Below are 19,512 nucleotides of genomic sequence, written 5' to 3'. Positions count from 1 at the left end.
GCTTATGTGGGGTCTCACGCACGACACCACGCGCTTAAGGCGTTTCCGTCTCAGTCGGGACCGCTTTATGACCTTGCCAGTTCAGAGAAGTTTAAGGTGGCCAGGGAGCCCAGCGTTGTCCTTCAAAGCCATGATTCTTTCCATCTGTAATCAAAACTGAACACATATCTCATCCCCCGCGGGCTTGTCTGTGTCTCTTTCCGGCCACAAGTAGAGGTTTACGTTAACCATAGTGAAAAATTACAACAGGGACTAGTTAGAAATAACCCTAATTAAGCCCTTGTAATGAAACCGTGGGAAAGGCCACATGCACTTATGGTCTTTCTTATGAGGTTGCCAAAGTAAAGCGTGGCATTCACAGGGGGGTCAGAAGCACAGAAGACACTGATTCCTATTTTCTTCTCGCTACCCCTACGTTGTGTTTCAGCTCCTGGGGGGCGTCTCTCATCACCTTGGGTTTTTAAGTCAATAAAGCCTTGCTCAAGTGTCAGGGAGATCATTTTGGTGTTTGTAGAAAGAGAATGTAACCATCAACTCACATTCTGCCCGAACAAACACCCAAGGCCGCCTACCTGGGAGAGTTGGGGGTTAAGACATCTTGACTCATCTCAAGAAATATTTTTAGCCATCATAATCTTTCTTAAATTTTCTTTCTGGGCTTCCCTGGTGCACAGTGGTTGAGAATCCGCCTGCCAATGCAGGGGACACGGGTTTGAGCCCTGGTCCGGGAAGATCCCACATGTCATGGAGCAACTAAGCCCGTGCGCCACAACTACTGAGCCTGTGCTCTAGAGCCACGAGCCACAACTACTGAGCCTGCGTGCTGCAACTACTGAAGCCCATGCGCCTGGAGCCTGTGCTCCGCAGCAAGAAAAGCCACCACAATGAGAAGCCCGTGCACTGCAACGAAGAGTAACCCCCGCCTGCCACAATTAGAGAAAGCCCGTGAGCAGCGATGAAGACACAACACAGCCAGAAATAAATAAATGAAATTAATTTATTAAAAAAAATTTTTTTTTCTTTCTTTCTTTTTTTTTTTTTGGTTGAAGATACAGATAAGTTCTGCTGGTTCTTTTTTTTTTTTTCCTCCTTCACAAGGAGTTACCACTGTTGTCTTAATCTGCCGTTAAATCCAATTTCTTTGTTTAAAAGAAAAGCAAAACAAAAGGAAAAAAGCCTAAGAACTGAATTAATTCAGTGCCTTTTTTAGGCGGGGGTTATTTTAGTATGAGTGTTTTAAGCCTTCTCGACTTTTTTGTTCAGCCAAACAAACAAAGGTTTTTTCCTCTCTGCCATTTGCCTATAAACAAATCTCCTGTCCCACATTTGTACTCCCATAGGTATGTCTAGGATCGCTGACTTTTATCACTGCTGGTCGCATTTGTTGTAAGAGTTGGTCATCCAGCCAGGACCGTGTTCCTCTCAGAGCTCCACCGGGACTAGAGGGACAATTTTGCTGTCATCTTTGCAGGACAGGATAGGTGGCACCAGGCCGGGACTCTGTCCTCCTCCTCGTGGGAGACTTGTTCAGCGTGCATTCCAGTTACGGCAGTAGATTTGGCGTTTTGAATTTCCTGGTTTGAATACATTAGAAATTATTTCTTCACCATCGTAATACATAGATTAGGGTAGAAATGCAGTAGATTTGGCGTTTTGAACTTTCTGGTTTGAATACATTAGAAATTATTTCTTCACCATCATAATACATAGATTAGGGGAGAAATGTATGTACTCCCAAGTTCTTGAAGCAAAACAGTGTTTCCCTGAGAGGCTTGTAGACATCACCTGCAGTCAGCATGGTAGATGGGGTAGCACAGGTGAGGGATGGTTTTCTAGACTGTTCTTTTAGCATCAGGATATTTGTAGCCTTAAAGAACTTCCCTTTATTCCACATCCCAAATTGGCGCATTAAAAACTTCATTGATAGAAAGGGAATTTAAAAAAAAATGTTCTGCTGTCAGCCTACTACCTTCCAAATAATAGGGACAAATGTTCGTTCTCTTCCATTCACCCCTTTCCAAGAAAGCTGCTATGTTTTCTTATCTTCATTTCCTCTCTGCTTAGTCCTTTGGGAACTGAGTTAGCAAATCTCTCGTCCAATAGCACCAGTGGTCAAGCAGGGCCCACCCTGGCCAGGGCACCAGCTCTCTTCCCTCCTCACATGGGGCCACTGGGCCACTGCCTTGCTTTTTTTTCTTAAATGTATTGTAACAGCTTTATTGAGGTGTAATTCACATACCCTGTGGCTCACCCATTACAGTATGCCATTCAGTGGTTTTTAGTAGATTCACAGAGATGTGCAACCATCATCACAACCAAATTTAGAATATCTTCATCACCCAAAAGAAACCCCATGCCCACTAGCAGTCACTCCCTGCTTCCCTCCAACTGCCCTAGGCCCTGGGCAACCTCTCATCTGCTTCCTGGCTCCATAGATGTGCCTGTGCTCGCTGCCTTGCCCTTCAGGCTCTGCCTCTTCCCCGAGGCCCACGTCTACCTCTTTAACGTCCCTGCCTGAGAGAGGCAGCGGCAGCATCTCCTGGGAATAGAGGTGTAGACAGGAACTCTCTCAGCCAAGGGCCACGTGCCCCTTTTCTGACCCTGAATTCCTGGCTCACCAGCCCTTGGCACTGCAGCTTTTCTCTGTTTCTGCTTCCTTTCCTCTCCTAGGTACAGGCAGAGTCGGGGTTCATTTGGAGGGCAGCTTCTTGTTTGGGGAATTAGGCAACAGAGTCCACGGCGTGTTTGGCCCCGCCCCTTAGGTCAAGACTCAAGGCCAGGCTGATCACGAACAAGTCACCCAGCCTGTCCTCCAGCCTCTAACGCTCGAGAGACACCTTGGATAGTTGACGATGCAAGAATCTGAGTCTGCCAGGACCTGGGGCTCTGATCGCTGACCAGCCTGGTTAAAACTGATCTATGGGGACTTCCCTGGTGGAGCAATGGTTGAGAATCTGCCTGCCAATGCAGGGGACACGGGTTCAAGCCCTGGTCCGGGAAGATCCCACATGCCGTGGAGCAACTAAGCCCGTGCACCACAAATACTGAGCCTGCGCTCTAGAGCCCGCGAGCCACAACTACTGAAGCCCGCGCGCCTAGAGCCTGTGCTCCGCAACAAGAGAAGCCACCGCAATGAGTAGCCCGCACACCGCAACGCCCGCACACCGCAACAAAGAGTAGAAGCCCCCACTCGCCGCAACTAGAGAAAGCCCACGCACAGCAATGAAGACCCAATGCAGCCAAAAATAAATAAATAAATTTATAAAAAGAAAGGGAAATAAGTAGAACAGAACAGAAAGCAAGCAGAGAACTGGTTCTGGCCTTGGCCGCTCTACAAAATAGTTGTGCGACCCTTGGAAAGTCATTACATTGCCTCTGCACCCGGTTTTCACACCTTCAGGTGAGGGAGCTGGACTGATTGATCTCAGTGTTGCATCTGTCAGCCCGTGAGTCCTGTAGTTTGTCGCACAACATAAAATGGTTGAATAGGAGCTTCCCTTTCTAAGCTTATTTTCCAAATGAAATCTTATGTTGGGACTCCTTGCTTTGAGGTTGGATTGGACGTGCGGGGTTTATATACCCCATTCTCACTTTTGCCGCTCACTTAATTGGGAAATGGGCGTGTGTCTTAAGCTGATGGCGTGTTACAGGTCAGTTGCCTATTTAATTCTACTGTCTGTCTAACCAAAGAGAAATCATTATACCCAGCCAAAGTATCAATAGATTATCTAAAATCTTGGGAATAACCCTAGTGAAACACTGAGTTGGGAAGGTCAAAGTAGGAGGAAAAGGGTAGAGAGCATTAATTTATTTCCCCAAGATGTTTAATTCAACAAATAGTTGGGGCTAAGACTTTTTTGGTTCTGGTTGTTATCATTATCACATCACCCTAACAACATCCATGGTGGATGTAATTATTAACTAGAGGGATCTTTGTCATGCTAAGAGCCCTACTCATATTAGACTTGCAGGGTTTTTTGTCGTGGTGGTGGTTGAATCACCGAGCTGAACTTCTCTGCACGGAGAGAAGAAAAATGCAAAATGTCTTAGGGTGACTCTGGGAGGAGCAGGGTTGGTGTGGTGTGTGCTGAATGATGGGCGTGGGGTAATCTAGCGAGACTCAGGCTAGATTAAGAGGAAAGAGGAGGAAAGAGGAGGCAGGATGCTCTGCGCCACCCGCCAACCCGCAATAAGTCTAGAAAAGTCACAAAACGAGTAGCGTCACTGGATTTTTTATGAAAGTTTCGTGTTCTGGTGGCCAGAGGGCCAAGACAGACCTACATGGTGAGGAGGCAGCTGACACTGCGGTTACAGTGACTGCATCCTGGACACGAGACAAACTCTCAGCTCTGTGCAGAGTTCACAGATGCCTCAGACATGGCTCTTTCCTCTACATATAAAGTCCAGCAAAGGTGAAATGCATGAGTGATGAACAACTACAGTAAAAAATAGAATTTTATACGAAGAGTCGATTCTTCCGGTTAAATAACCCTCAACTCCATCTGCTTCTCTCTGTTCCCATCACCATGGCTCTACTTTAGGTGACTTTTAACTTTTGTCTAAATTGTTTCCATATTCAGTTGTCCATACTGTTTCCTATTTTCCACACTATAGCCAATGTGATCTCTCCAAAATACGTATCTAACTACCCCTGGTCCCTTTTTGTTTAACTCTCGCCCACTTCTTTTAGATTACTGACAATCATTACATCTCCAGAGTTTTTCCATATCAGACCCCCTGCCCCAAAAGTGTGAATTGACACCCATACTATGTTTTCCTAACTCGCCACAGTCACCTTGTCATAGCCATTTTGTCTACTTTCTTGTCTGAAGCCCTCATTAGATGGGCTAAACCAGACAGCAAGAACATTATTTACACCCTCGTATATACATTGCCCAATGCTTACTAGATGCTCGAATATTTGAATGCATGATTCAGTGGGTGCTATGGGAGTAGGCTGGAGGTGTGGTGACATTTAAATTGGACCAGGAAGGACAGGTGAGATGTGGCTGTGGAGTCATGGGCATTGCTGACAGAGAAACAGGTCTAGGAAATAGCAAGTGATTTGATTTGATTATAGGGCAAGAATTAGCAAACCCCACTCTGTGGACTAAATGTGGCCCCCCGCCTGTTTTTGTAAATAAAGTTTTATTGTAACAAAGCTAATAAGCTCATTCATTTACATATCACCTGTAACTTTCACACTGCGTTGACAGAGTTGAATAGTTGCCACCACTAAGACTGCAAAGCCCCAAATATTTACTATCTGGCCATTTACAGGAAAAGTTTACCAGCCCTGCTATAGAGTATAAAGGGGAGAGGAGTAGGAGTGACATTTAAAAGGTAGGTAGGGGCTTCCCTGGTGGCGCAGTGGTTGAGAATCTGCCTGCCAATGCAGGGGACACGGGTTCGAGCCCTGGTCTGGGAAGATCCCACATGCCGCGGAGCAACTAGGCCCGTGAGCCACAACTACTGAGCCTGCGCGTCTGGAGCCTGTGCTTCGCAAGAAGAGAGGCCACGATAGTGAGAGGCCCGCGCACTGCGATGAAGAGTGGCCCCCACTTGCCGCAACTAGAGAAAGCCCTAGCACAGAAACGAAGACCCAACATAGCAACCAATCAATCAATCAATAAAAATAAATAAATAAATCTTAAAAGCAGAAACCTACCATTTAAAAAAAAAAAAAAAGGTAGGTAGGGTGGCCACCGCTCGCCACAACTAGAGAAAGCCTGTGCGCAGCAACGAAGACCCAACACAGCCAAAAGTAAGTAAATAAATAAATAAATTTAAAATGTAGGTAGGGCCAGATCCTGGAGTTCTCAGAATGAAGTGTAAACCCATTAGTCATATATTCTGTAGACATGAAGGACTTATAAGATTTTAACCCTGGTTCTTTTGTTAAAACCTATTCCTCTCTTCTTTGGCTCATTGCTCAATAAAAAGTATTAAATAAGGAATGCCTTGTGCCCATTTTCCCCTGTAGTATCCTGCTACTCTTCTAATGTCCCTTCACACGGATCCTCTTATTAGAGGGAAAAATTGAAGTTCTTAAGGGCTACACAACTGCTAGATATGTAAACTGATAAACTTACAGAGATCTAGTTAATACGAAACTGTTACAATTTGAACTGGAGAAAAATTTTCCTTAAAATCACTCTGTTCCCTCCCCCCCAGCCCCACCCAATCTCAAAAGAAGTGGAACAGAAAGATATGCCACGAACTAAAATCTAAGGGCACACTGTTTCCTAAGTTCAAACTTAAAAAAGGAAATCCATACAAAATCTGATTATAATGAAAGGAAAATTATCATCTGTCTTGTGGATATATATGCAAAAATTCTAAACAAAATGTTAGCAAATCAGATTCAGTGTTGTATAAAAAGGCTAATAACATCACAACCAAGTTGAACTTATTCCAAGAATGCAAGGTTGGTTTAAGAGTTGAAAATCAATCACCATACTTCAGTACATTAACAGAATAAGGGAGAAAATTGTGACAACTAAAATTGTCTCCAGACATTGCCAAATGCCCCAGGGAGGGTAAAATCATCCCCAGATGAGAACCACTGCAATAAATGAAGAAAAAGCCTTTGACAGAGTTCAAAACCCATTCATTATTTTAAAGACAAACACACTTAGCAAACTAGGAATAGAAGAGAGCTTTCTTAATCTGATGAAGATCGTCTTTTAAAAACCTACAGCAAACACTGTGCTTAATGGTGGAATATTGAAAGCTTTCTCCCCAACATTGGGAACGAGACGAAGATGCCACTTCTGTTCAGCTAACTGGAGGACGCTGGTGGTACGATAAGGCAGGATGAAGAAAACGAAAGGCATGAGGAATGGAAAGGAGGAAATAAAAACCTCTCATTTATAGACACCACTGTTTATGTAGAAGACCGAAAAGGACCTTCAGATAAACTATTAGTACTGTGCAGCAAATTTGTTAAATTTGCTTATTTCAAGGTCAGTATATCTTGTATTTCTATAGACCAGAAACATTTAGAAAATGTTAAAAGTGATGCCATTTCTAATAGCATCACAAAACATCGAATACCTTAAGAGGAGAGATAACAAAATCTGTAAAATCTCTACACTGGAAACTACAAGATATTATTGAGAGAAAATAAAGAACCGGATCAAGGCATATCAAATGTTAGTTCATCAGTATTACCCAGAGGGTCTGTTGAAAGAGAATCAAGGTCCAACCCCTTAAAGTTTCTGATTCAGTAGATCTGAGATGGGGCCCAAGAATTTGTATTTCTAACAAGTTCGCGGGTGCTGCTGCCACTGCTGGGTGAAGGACCACACTTTAAGAGCCCCTAATCTAAATAAGTATACCATACGGATAGAAAAAATATTGTAAGACATCAGTTCTACTCAACTTGAAGAACTTCCATGGAGTCCAATCAAAATCCCAGCATGGGTGTGTGTGTATATTTATGTGTATATGGAAACTGACCAGCTGATACTGGAAATAAAAAGGGCCAGCACAGACGTAAAGAAGAAGAGCAAAACAGGAGGGCTTCAAACTCGGGACATACTATAATGTTATAATTAAAATGGTGTTTTATCATTGTACAAACAGACAAGTACACAAATGAACAGAAAAGAGAATCTAGAAACAGATGGACTCATGCACTGTCACCTGATTTACAACCAAGGGGACCTGCAGTGGGGAAACGATAGTCTTTTTTTTTTTTAATTTATTTATTTGGCTGCATTGGGTCTTCATTGCTGCGCACAGGCTTTTCTCTAGTTGTGGCGAGCAGGAGCTACTCTTCATTGCCGTGTGCAGGCTTCTTATTGTGGTGGCTTCTCTTATTGCAGAGCATGGGCTCTAGGCACATGGGCTTCAGTAGTTGTGGCACACAGGCTCAGCAGTTGTGGTTCGTGGGCTCTAGAGCGCAGGCTCAGTAGTTGTGGCGCACAGGCTTAGTTGCTCCGAGGCATGTGGGATCTTCCTGGACAAGGGCTCGAACCTGTGTCCCCTGCATTGACAGGTGGATTCTTAACCACTGCGCCACCAGGGAAGTCCCAAAACGATATTGTTTTCAAGTAGTTTTGCTGGAACAGTTGGGTATCATTGTAGGAAACAGCGAATTGTGACCTCACACCATACACAAAAGTTCATTCCGATGAATTGTAGCACTAAATATGGAAGTTTAAAAACAACCGTGCTTTTAGAATAAACAAAAGCAGGTGAATATCTTCATGACCATGGAGTAGGTAGTGGTGTCTTAAATAGGACACAAAAAGCTCTAAAGAAAAGACTGATACATTGTACTACACTAAAATTAAGGACTAGTCTCCAGAAGACCCCCATTAACAGAGAGAAAAAGCAAGCCACTGGGTAGGAAAAAATATTTGCAATAAATACACCCACAAAGGATTTGTATCAAGTATGCATAAAAGAACTCCTACAAATTATTTCTTTAAAGACAACTTGATAGAAAAATAGGCAAAAGACTTGAACAGGCACTTCATAAGAGGATCTCCAAACAGCCAGTTAAGTATTATGAGGAAAAGAATCTCAACACTGCTGTCTTCTTGGGAATGTACTGAATATCAGAAGGAGATGCTACCACATGCAGGGCCATGCACCAACCAGTGTGTGTTGGTCCAGCCGCTTGAGAGAACTGTTAGGCTATGTCTACCAAAGCAGACACGTATCTTATGACCCAGCAGTTGTATATAGGTATATATTGCTTCTCTTCCCAGCAGTGTTCTGTTCTGCTACCTAAGCCATGCTGTAGTATCTCTCCCCAGCAATATTCTGTTATTCCTGTTTACTGAACCCATGCCATGGACAGTCCCCTTTTCCTGAGTGGACTTCCTTCAGGATTCAGCTAACATGGCCAAGCTAGTTTGAGAAATTTGCATGTGTTCTTGTGCTAATCATCCCCCAAACAAGTATATACTGTGCCTGAAACTAAAGAAAAGTCTCTAAACCTCTGGACACTGCAGGCTCTGTGATGGGCCTGGATAGGTGGGCATTTGAAGACCTCTCAGATCACGGTATGAAGTGCATTATTCTATACCACATGGAACAACTCTTAGTCACCTTTGCTTCCACTATATTTTTTCCTGTTGTTTTATCAAAATTTATTTTCATCGTAGAGACTCAAATGCTTTTATAAGGTTTATAAAAAGCATTAGTCTTACTTGTACCCCTCCCCCCATTTCCGACTCACTGGAGGCAATGACTTTTAACTCATTCCTGTTTGTTATTTACCTTCATTTTCCCCCACTATTGACATTTTATCCTTTCAGTACTTTTTGTATTTGTGGATATATGAAGTATGCATATATTGATATTTAAATCGAGGCAACTCTTGCTTATCTGCATTTTTTTTTCACTTAACATTATATTCTTTTGAAAACACCATTTAAAATGGCTGTATAATATTCCATCTGTGAATGTGCCCTGATTTGTTCAACCATACCTTTATTGTTGGACATTTTAGGTGGTTTCTCAATTTCTTGCTACCATAAATACTGATATAATTAGTATACCTGTGTCTGTGTGTGTGTGTGTGTTGCTATAGAGGAATTGACTCACAGATACATGCTTTGTCTCATAACTTTAGTTTTTCCTGTGGTTGATAATTGCTTTGGTTTTATTTGCTTGCTTTGTTCATGTGCTGTGTGGCCCCATGGCTTGCTCTGAAGTAGGCTGGTTGTTCACTGCACAGCTGACATCCTGGGGACAGCACCGTTATCCTGGGGTTCCCTCCGCTTTCTCTCATTCTCTCCTATATTCTGGCTCCCAGGTTTTTCTTCTTGGTTCCTCCCTTGTCTAGGGGAACAGCCCTACCTCCACCCCCCTGCAGTAGCTTCCTGAGAAAGGCATGCATGGGGATCCTCTGGTTAGACCTTGTGTGTCTTAAAAACACCATTATTGGGACTTGCCTGGTGGTGCAGTGGTTAAGAATCCACCTGCCAATGCAGGGGACACAAGTTCGAGCCCTGGTCCAGGAAGATCCCAATGCCGCGGAGCAACTGAGCCTGTGCGCCACAACTACTGAAGCCCGCGTGCCTAGAGCCCGTGCTCCGCAACAAGAGAAACCACCGTAATGAGAAGACCGCACACTGCGACGAAGAGTAGGCCCCTCTCACCACAACTAGAGAAAGCAGCAACGAGGACCCAATGCAGACAAAAATAAATAAATTAAATAAATAAATTTTTTAAAAAACCAACACACCATTATTCTACTCTAACTTTAACTTGATTATGTACGAATTCTAGTTCTGAATTCATCTGGAATTTAAAAGGAATCACAACATTGTCTTCTGGCTTCCAAAGCTGCTGCTGAGAAGTCTGTTGCTGTTCTGACTCCTGATGTTTTGTTATGTGACCCGTTTTCCACTCTGGGAAGCTTTTAGGATCTCGCCTCGTCTCGCATGGCTGAAGTTTCAAGGGATGGGCCTTGGCATAGGTCTGTTTTATTCCTGTTCATCAGGTTATTCTCACGACCCTTTGATCTGGAAACTCACATCCTTCTGTTCAAGGACATTTCCTTGAATAATTTTACTTGTTTACTTTGATCATTTCTTCCCCTCTATTTTTCCTCATTCCTCTTTCTGGAACACATTATTCAGATGTTGGGCCTCCCTCTCGTATTCTCTAGTTTTCCGCTTAAAACAATTTTTTTTGACTTTTTATTGTACTTTTCCGGTTTCTCTACTTTATCTCTAGGCTTCTATTTCATTTTTTTTCTGTCATAGTTTTAATTTCTAAGAGCTCTTTTCTGTCTTCTAGTTTTTAAAAATAGCATCAGATTCTTGTTTATGGTTTCAGTCTCTCCTCTGATCCCTCTGAGGATGTCCATGATCATCTTTTTGGAATTTTCACCATCCTGCATAGTTTGTTTCTTGTAAGTTGCCTTTTTTTTCCTTCTTATCTTGTTTTGATGTGTCTTTCATGTTAAAGGTTTTTCTCAGCTGCTTGGTGATCATTAGCTATATGAACACACTTAAGAGTAGAATGTTAAGAAACTGATTAAGAATTCTGTGCTGGAGTTTGTTGACTGATGCTCATGTCACTGGTAGAGTGGTCTTGCTGAGCTGTTTCCCTGGGGAGCCCAAGGTGTCCACCTCTTGGCTCTTGGACCATTCACTTCCCCAGAGAAGACCCTTCTAATCCTCTGTCCAGAGGGTCAGTTTGATTCCCTGACTCCCAGTTTTCAGTACGGTTCTTTACCACGAACTTGGCTTGATGGCCCCCGGCTTTACCTTCTTTAAGAATAAACATCTAGGGCTTCCCTGGTGGCGCAGTGGTTGAGAATCTGCCTGCCAATGCAGGGGACACGGGTTCGAGCCCTGGTCTGGGAGGATCCCACATGCCGCAGAGCAACTAGGCCCATGAGCCACAATTACTGAGCCTGCGCGTCTGGAGCCTGTGCTCCACAACAAGAGAGGCCGCGATAGTGAGAGGCCCGCGCACCGTGATGAAGAGTGGCCCCCACTTGCCGCAATTAGAGAAAGTCCTCCCACAGAAAACGAAGACCCAACACAGCCATAAATAAATAAATAAATAAAATTAAAATTAAAAAAAAAGGAATAAACATCTAGTTTTCTGCCTGGGTGACCTGATGGCTTCTGAAAGAGACTCTCGTCCAGTTCTGCTCTTCTCAATGTTATCTTAGCCAGACTTCCAGAACTTCCCAGCACCTCCCCGACGCTGTGCTGAGCCTTGTGAGGGCTCTCCGTGCCACAGGAGGTTGATTCCGGCCCCACCCCCAGCTGCTGACTAAAAGTCACCTTTCTTGGATCCTTTGAGTCAGTCACCACCTGTCCTTCTGCTGTCTACCTTCCCAAATGTTGTTGCTATCACCTCATTTCCTATTCTATTTGTTTTTGTGACTTGTATCTTTAAAAAAAGATAAAGCCCATTTTTGTTTTAGTGAGGTTTCTGGAGGGAGAGGAGATAAATATGTGAGTTCACTCCACTGTCTTTAACTAAAGATCCCCCCATTGCTATTACGGGGAAACCAAGCATATCTGTTAGCATTAAGTTGAAAAGACCTCTTCCAAGGAGATACTGAAGAATTGCTTTCTTGTCACTGGCTCACGAGGAGCAAAAGTGTCTAAGATCTGTAATCTGCTACACCTTTTGGACAACCTTCTTTCTCATGCAGGTCGAATGGTGAGGGACACACAGGCAGAGGTGCGCCAGCGGGGTTGCCTGGGTGGTGCACTCTCCCCAGGCGGGAAATTGGAGGGTGCCGTGAATTCCACCCCAGGCTCTGTACTGATCCCTACATTGTTGTGGGGTTTTTTCCCTTCAGTGAAACCACTGTTGCTTTTATTCCTCATGTCCAAACCTTTTGTACAGGATGATGAGAGCCTGAAGTACCTCACACATGAGGAAAAGGACGTCCTCCTGTTTTTTGAAGAGACGATTGATTCCCTGGAAGACGACTTTGAGGAGCAGGTGCTGTGTGATGGTGGTGCTCAGGGCCACTCTCCGCGGTCTCTGGAAGAGAGCGCTTCTGGTCCCTCCGAGCCAGAGGATGTCGTGGACTTAGTGCAGCTGGGCCCTGGAGCCGGGGAACCCGAGAGCCCTCGGGATGTGACAGAGGCAGCAGGTGAGGACCAGAGAACAGGTCCCCCACCTCTGACGTGGCTTGTCGTGTGGTACCAGACACAGAGGCCCTCCTTTCTGTCGTGTTCTCTGTGTTTCCAGCCAGTATAGCAGCTCGTGGGGCTGATCAGATTTTTGTAGGGTAGAAGCATCCTCTTGGTAGTCTGATTGTCCAACCAAGTAGGTGCTTTCATGGCATATTAGGATGAAAACACATGGAAGGGAAATTTCAAAAGGGCGAGAATAAAGAATGAGACCAATTGGGCAAACAAAACATTGCATACATGGATAAAAGAAAAAAGAAAACTGGAAATGGCTTCAGGAAACAATCCCATTCTACAAAGAAAATATACAAAGGATTTGTACTTTAGCCTTTGAGGTTGAATCTCAACTCTTGTGCAAGATTATACCCCTATTCCAAGGTGGGAGTGTTTGAACTGCAACGTCAGTTGGTTCAGGAAAACAAAAATGACCAGAACAAAAATTCAGCTCAGCATCTGCTTTGTAAAGTTTGCTTGATTCAGGGTGGCATCAGAGGAGAGGTATGCTTTTTGCCCCTTGAGTTCTGTGATAGAACCAGAGGGACATGGACAAGGAGAAAACGTTCTTCCAATTTTTTTTTTTTTTTTCCTGGTTGGAAAAGATACTGGAAATGTGGACAAGGGGATAAGGATTGGAAAAGATGAGGGAAAAATAGGAGGGTAAATATCTTTGCTCTGTTGACTACAAAATACTTCCATTTGTCACAAGCCTCTAGAAATATATCCCCACCCCTTTATTTTTTGTAAGCAAGGCTGTGTATTATACAGAATTTCATGTACTATTGGTTATATGTTCCAAATATGGGGCTGAGTTTGCAGCCAGCTCTTCAAAGAAGAGACTTAATATGAACTTCCCCTTTTTATCACTTCTTCTTTGAAGTTTAGTTCCTAAAATTAATTTGAACCACTGATCCCTTAAAAATGTCAGATCATATAATTGTGCGAAGGAAAACATTTTTTTGAAAGTAAGCCACTTGCCCATCAATTCTCTAACATGATGTTTTCATAACAATTTCAAGTGCCCACTCTGTGGCAGGTGTTGTGTGAGATTCTGAGGATACAAAGATAAATATAATACATAGCTCCCAGTTTTGCAGCAGACACGGGTGTATAAATACTAGTGCAGAAAAGTGTTAGGTGATCTGTGATCACGTATGTTAGGATATAGTAAAGAATCATACGCTGGTATATTAAACTGTACTGGAGGCTGTCAGGAAACATTTCTGTTTCTAGAGGAAAGTGACACATCCAATTATCCTTCATCTAGAAAGACCTGAGGGAAGGGTTGGTGGGTACCACAAACTTCCCAGCCTCCATTTCCCCTTTGTAAAATCCCCCGTAAGGTAAGCTGTTGTTTCCTCCTGTTACATGTCTCAGGATGATGGCTCCTTAGAAACTTGCTTTTACCATATGCTTCCCAGGTACTGACTGTTTCTGGCTTGCACATCTTTCACCACTGCTAATTCATTCTTTCTCGTCAGGTGATTATGAGAATCATATACTATGTTCTCTTTCGCTAGTCCAGGGAATAGGGTAGAGGGAGTTTAGCTTACAAGAGGTACTGTTGAAATTGGTATTGAATCCCTTTGAGACTTTTGTAAATTCAGTGAAAAGGAAATGTGATGCATTTATTTCTGCATATGGTGGTAGCTTATGAGGATCCTTGCTACTTTTCAGGGGCTGGCGCTGTTGGAAAGGAAGACACCCCTGTCCTCAGGAAAGAGGATGCTGAGAAGTCTCCCCCCCCAGACCCCCCAGGTCCCGAGGCCCTGCCCCTGCCGCCTCCCCGCCCTGTCCCTGCAGCAGCCCCGGCCCACCCCGGGAGAGAGCCCCCTCCTCCTCCAGCAGAGCACCCCAAACTGGCCCGCTCGGTCCCCACTCCGCTCGTCATCGCCCAGAAGATGTCTGAGAAGCTGGCAGGGAACGAAGGGCTCTCGCCCACATCCCCGACCAAAGAGGGCAGGCCTGCAGGATGGAGGACGCTGACTTCCGTGGCCCCTCGACACGGAGAACACTCGCTGTGGCACAGACACGCCGCACAGCCGGCGCCCAAGATCCACCGCTTCCCAAGCAACATCAGCGTGACCAACAGCGCGGGGAAGGCCTTCAATAAGACCATCTCCAAGGCCGCGGTCAACGTGCAGGAGCGCAAAGCCCAGGTCCTGGCCAACATCAATGGGGTCTCCTTCCTCTCCGTGGGGGAGACAGAGGACCAGGCCCAGAGGAGCGAGCCCGCCGAGCAGAGGAGAAGCGTCTCCCCGGAGCACAGCCAGCCGGGCCCGGCCCGGGAGGCTGTTCCCGCGCGGGGAGGGGCGCACGGCGGCCAGCAGTCCAGAGGCGTGCAGACAGAACAGCCCCTGCCGATGGCCAACGGCTTCCAGAGCCTCCACGACATTCTCAAGAGCCATCCCGGGCCCTTTGTCTCTACAGGGAAGACGGTCACCTTCCGTCCGGACCCGGCCCTCGCCAGCAAACTTGCGCCCCGGCAGCCGGACTGCGGCCAGGACGCCAGGAAGCGGTCGGGCTCGCTCCCCCGGGCTGTGGGGTTCAGACCCCAGGGCATCACTGTCCAGTTCTCGGGCCGCGGCTCCACGGAGGAGGCCCGTCGGGAGGCCCTGCGGAAGCTCGGCCTCCTGAAGGAGAACTTGTGACGGAGAGTGGGCCGCGCTGGGGGAGTTAGGGTGACCAGGTACGTGTGGCCCAACATGGATGTGCGCATGCGCACAGCGCAGTAGCAAAGCCCGGACTGCGGAACCCCATGGAGGACCAGGGATGGGGGCCCGGGAGTCAGCAGACTGGCTGCCCCGCTCTGGCCCGCATCCGAGCTGGGACATCCTTCCGAACGAGAGCGTCCCGCACCACATCTTCCCGTTTCCAAGAGCTCGGAGAATAACCTTGAACGCCTACAGGTTTCAGTGATTTGTAAATGCCTTATGTGTTTTGGATCTAGGAGGAGGGGGATTGGGTCTGATTTTTTTGTTATTGAGTCTCTAATCTAACCTTTTATCCGAAGTGCATGACACGAAAGCCACTTTAGATCTCTCATACTCGTTTCTCTAAGAAAGGGACCGTTCCCTCCTTTCCAACAAAATAAAGAAGTGCTTGTTCAATTTTCATAGTGTCTTAAAATACTGTTTTGGTTTTTTGTTTGTTTTTGAAAGGTGAAAGACAGTATGTTAGCCTAAATATGCCTTTGTTTCTTGGTCTAATTTGGTTTGCCCAGGTTTTTTTTAAATTGAAAATTGAAGCCTTTAGAGTATGATTTACTGTAACGTTGAGTTATGGGAGTGGAATGGAAAGGTTGAGTTTGGAAAAGGTGGTAGTTTTAAGAAAGTAAGTCTCATCAGACTACAGAGTCTGTGTTACTGGGAGATACATATGTGAGCATGTACTGTGTATATACATGTACATAATATGTGTTTATAGGTACATATATGTTATATACAGATATAGATGGCATGCACACACACATTCATTATTACATATAAACTTCTTAAAACCCTATTACATAACTACAGGATGCAAGCACTTCCTATTCTTTTGATACACAAGCCATCTCAGTATTGAGATAATGACACAGGAATTGTTACTTCCTAATAAGGAAGTCTTTTAAGGACACATCTCCATAACTTTTCGGGGAACCAAAGTGCTTTTTCCTCAACGTGTTCTGTTCCCAATTAAAGTAATAGTCCAAATAAGCTTCCAACTAAGCAAGAGAGTTCCTTTGTTAGTGAAGTATGCTTTTAAAGATGTCATTTATCACCTAATTTTAATTTATCACCTAATTTTAGTTTTGCATGTTCCAAGGTGGCTGTTAAACAGAAGAATCAAAAGATTCTTAACATCCCCCATGTTCTGTGAGCAAGATCTCAGGATTAATTTAAAAGGGAAAAAACAGCGAACTAAGTTACACAGCATGAAAAGAACTGGTTTTGTCCCAGACAATGTCTTACATGCTGAGTTGTAACCACAAGCATTATTATCAAAACTATTTTAGGCTGGAGTCTAAAACCTCTTAAAATAGACCCGGAAGGACCACACTTGAAAGTCACACCCTTTTGTTTTATGTCTCAGCCACTGTCACAGAATCTGTTTCTTTCCTGTTGAGTATTATTTAAACTCAAACTTCTAAATGTGCTGTGAAGGACGTTTTTCATAGTATTAATTTGCCTTGTAAGTTACATAAAATGATTGTAATGTTTTCCTTAGAACGACAGTATTTAGTGTCTTGCCCAGGCCTTGTCCTGTTGAAATAATCTCATAGATTCTTGATGGTCTTAATTTAAATAGGTGCTTTGATCTTACAGGTTCTTAAAAATAGTCTTTATTTTACTCCTGTTTGTGTTGGATTTGTTTAAAGGATTCTTGGGCCCTGTTATTTCCTTTTTATATAGCGAGATGCCATGTTACACAGTGTTTAAAAATAGAGGGTCTTGATATGGCTAACATTTTAAATATCCCTTATATTTGAGGATTCTTTCTTTTTTTCTTATCCTATGACTTCGTTGTGATTAAGGTGAACTTGACTATATGTTAGTATATTTGTTCTCATAATGGCATTTTTGAAAAATAAATTTAGAGATCTTAAGTATAAGCAACTTTGTTTTTGCATTTTTTTTTTTAATTTTATTTATTTATTTATTTATTTATTTTTGGCTGTGTTGGGTCTTCGTTTCTGTGCGAGGGCTTTCTCCAGTTGTGGCAAGCGGGGGCCACTCTTCATCACGGTGCGCGGGCCTCTCACTATCGTGGCCTCTCTTGTTGCGGAGCACAGGCTCCAGACGCGCAGGCTCAGTAGTTGTGGCTCACGGGCCTAGTTGCTCCGTGGCATGTGGGATCTTCCCAGACCAGGGCTCAAACCCATGTCTCCTGCATTAGCAGGCAGATTCTCAACCACTGCGCCACCAGGGAAGCCCTGTTTTTGCATTTTATACTTATTCTCAGGTATTTTCTTTTAAATGGTTATATCCTTTCCTTCTGTTTGTTCATAATCTTTTCTACCTACTTATTCATAATTATACTGACTGTTACTCTGGCCATTTCTTGTGCCCAAAACCCTAGTAATTAAAGCCATATATTTTGTACAAGGTTCAAATTATAGCTGCTAATGAACTAACCTATATTCGTATGTATCACCTTAACAAAAACAATTCGTTTTCTGAGGGGCATTTGTTTCCTTGCAATAACTCTGTGATAGGACGTTCTTAAAGGGTCATCTTCAAGGGAATCTTAAGGACCATATTTCAAAGCAAACTTGTAACAAAAAGGAAAGATGAATCTTAAGTGCTCAGTTTGTTTTTTCTTTTTCAAGTGATGCTTGTAAATCAGTCCATTTTAGTCTCCATTAAGATAAAGATGAAACTCTTTACCTTAATACTTAAAATCAGAAAAAAAAATTCTCCTCTGCTTTTAGGCAGGTATGTTCAAATGGCCAAACCAGAGTCTCATCTGCAAAGGGTAATGCCCTGCAGTTACCAGGGTAACAGAGTCTGGTCCAGTGCCCTCCTCCTCCTCTATTTGGTTAGCGTGCGTGCTTATCTTCACAAAATCGGTAGAAATGTTGGTCTTCGGTTTTCTCTCCCCAGAGTCATTCTCCTCTTATAAGGCTTGTGGGGGAGAAAAGGCAGAGGTGCGGGTGTCCCTCCAGTGTCTCTGAGTCTCTCAAGGTGCAGAGGGCTCCCCCAGAGCTGCGTTCTTGCTCTCCTCCCCACACCCCCTGACTTCAACAATACAGGATTCTTTACTCAGAGTTCCTGATGGGTAGCTCCCAATGTAGGCTCCCCATTTGAAACAAGTTTTCATGAAGAGCTTCATGGAGTTGATAAGTCAGGCCTTATGGAACCCTGAGGATTGATTGACCTTTTTATTTGTAAAAAAAAAAAAAAAAAATCAGAACTGTATTCTCTGAAATAATGCCATTTGCAGCAACATGGATGGACCTAGAGATTATGATACTAAGTGAAGTAAGTCAGAAAGAGAAAGATAAATACCACATGATATCACTTATATGTGGAATCTAAAATATGAAACAAATGAACTTATCTATGAAATAGAAACAGACTCACAGACACAGAGAACAGATCTTTGGTTGCCAAGGGGGAGGTGGGGTAGGGGAGGGATGGATTGGGAGTTTGCAATTAGCAGATGCAAACTATTATATACGGAAGGGATAAACACCAAGATCCTACTGTACAGCACAGGGAACTATATTCAATATCCTGTAATAAACCATAATGGAAAAGAAAAATACAAAGAATGGTATTCTTTTTTTACTGAATTCCCACAGCTCTGGCTGTGAGGAATTTGACCTTTCAGAGGATTTGATGGTTATGTTTTTTATGCAGATGATCTAAGAAATCAGTTCTTTCTGTTTATGCAAGAGGAATGAAGAGAGAAAAACAAGATAAATATGAAAACAATTTACTCTTATCAAGAAACTTTTTCTGAAACGTTTGTCACCAAGTCACCACGTCCTCTGAAGGAGCAGAGGTAGTTTTTCGGTGTTTTCTTCCCCCCACCTGTGATCCAGGAGGAAGGGGAGGCGCGTGGGGAATGCTCACCTGTGTGAGGTTTGTGTCTTCATTGAAATGACAAGTCACCAAACAGGTTTTGTTTCTTCTCTTCACAACAAGGCTCTTTTTCCCTGCTTCAAAGTATGGGGAACGAGTTCCCATATCCTTTCCTAATCTACTCGCTGGACAGGCCCCGCTTTCAATATCTGAGAAAAGAGAAGGCAGGGCTGTCAGCTGCCGAGGCCTGGGAAAGTCGGAGCCCTGCTTGGACCCTGCCAGGGAGCGCCCCGTGCCTCCTGCTCGCTGACCACGTCCTCTCCTGCGCCTGCTGGCCCTCCCCGGCCAGAAGCACCCTCTTCTCCAGAAGAAAAACA

General features: G+C 44.1%; 1 protein-coding gene across 1 annotated transcript in view; it reads left to right on the top strand.

Annotated features, from left to right (window-relative positions):
• Positions 1-17,214, top strand: part of PROSER2 (proline and serine rich 2) — a 39,830-nt gene extending 22,616 nt beyond the window's left edge. Inside the window, exons 3-4 of the mRNA XM_007167417.2 lie at positions 12,337-12,589; positions 14,304-17,214. Coding sequence (XP_007167479.2) covers positions 12,337-12,589; positions 14,304-15,277 — 1,227 coding nt within the window. The 3' untranslated portion in view covers positions 15,278-17,214. The remainder of the gene's footprint in view (positions 1-12,336; positions 12,590-14,303) is intronic.
• Positions 17,215-19,512: the final 2,298 nt, after the last annotated feature.

The sequence above is a fragment of the Balaenoptera acutorostrata genome, chromosome 3 (assembly GCF_949987535.1).
Source record: "Balaenoptera acutorostrata chromosome 3, mBalAcu1.1, whole genome shotgun sequence".
Taxonomy (NCBI): domain Eukaryota; kingdom Metazoa; phylum Chordata; class Mammalia; order Artiodactyla; family Balaenopteridae; genus Balaenoptera; species Balaenoptera acutorostrata.
Note: the sequence above shows the minus strand (reverse complement) of the source record. Positions and strands in the feature narration are given on the sequence as shown.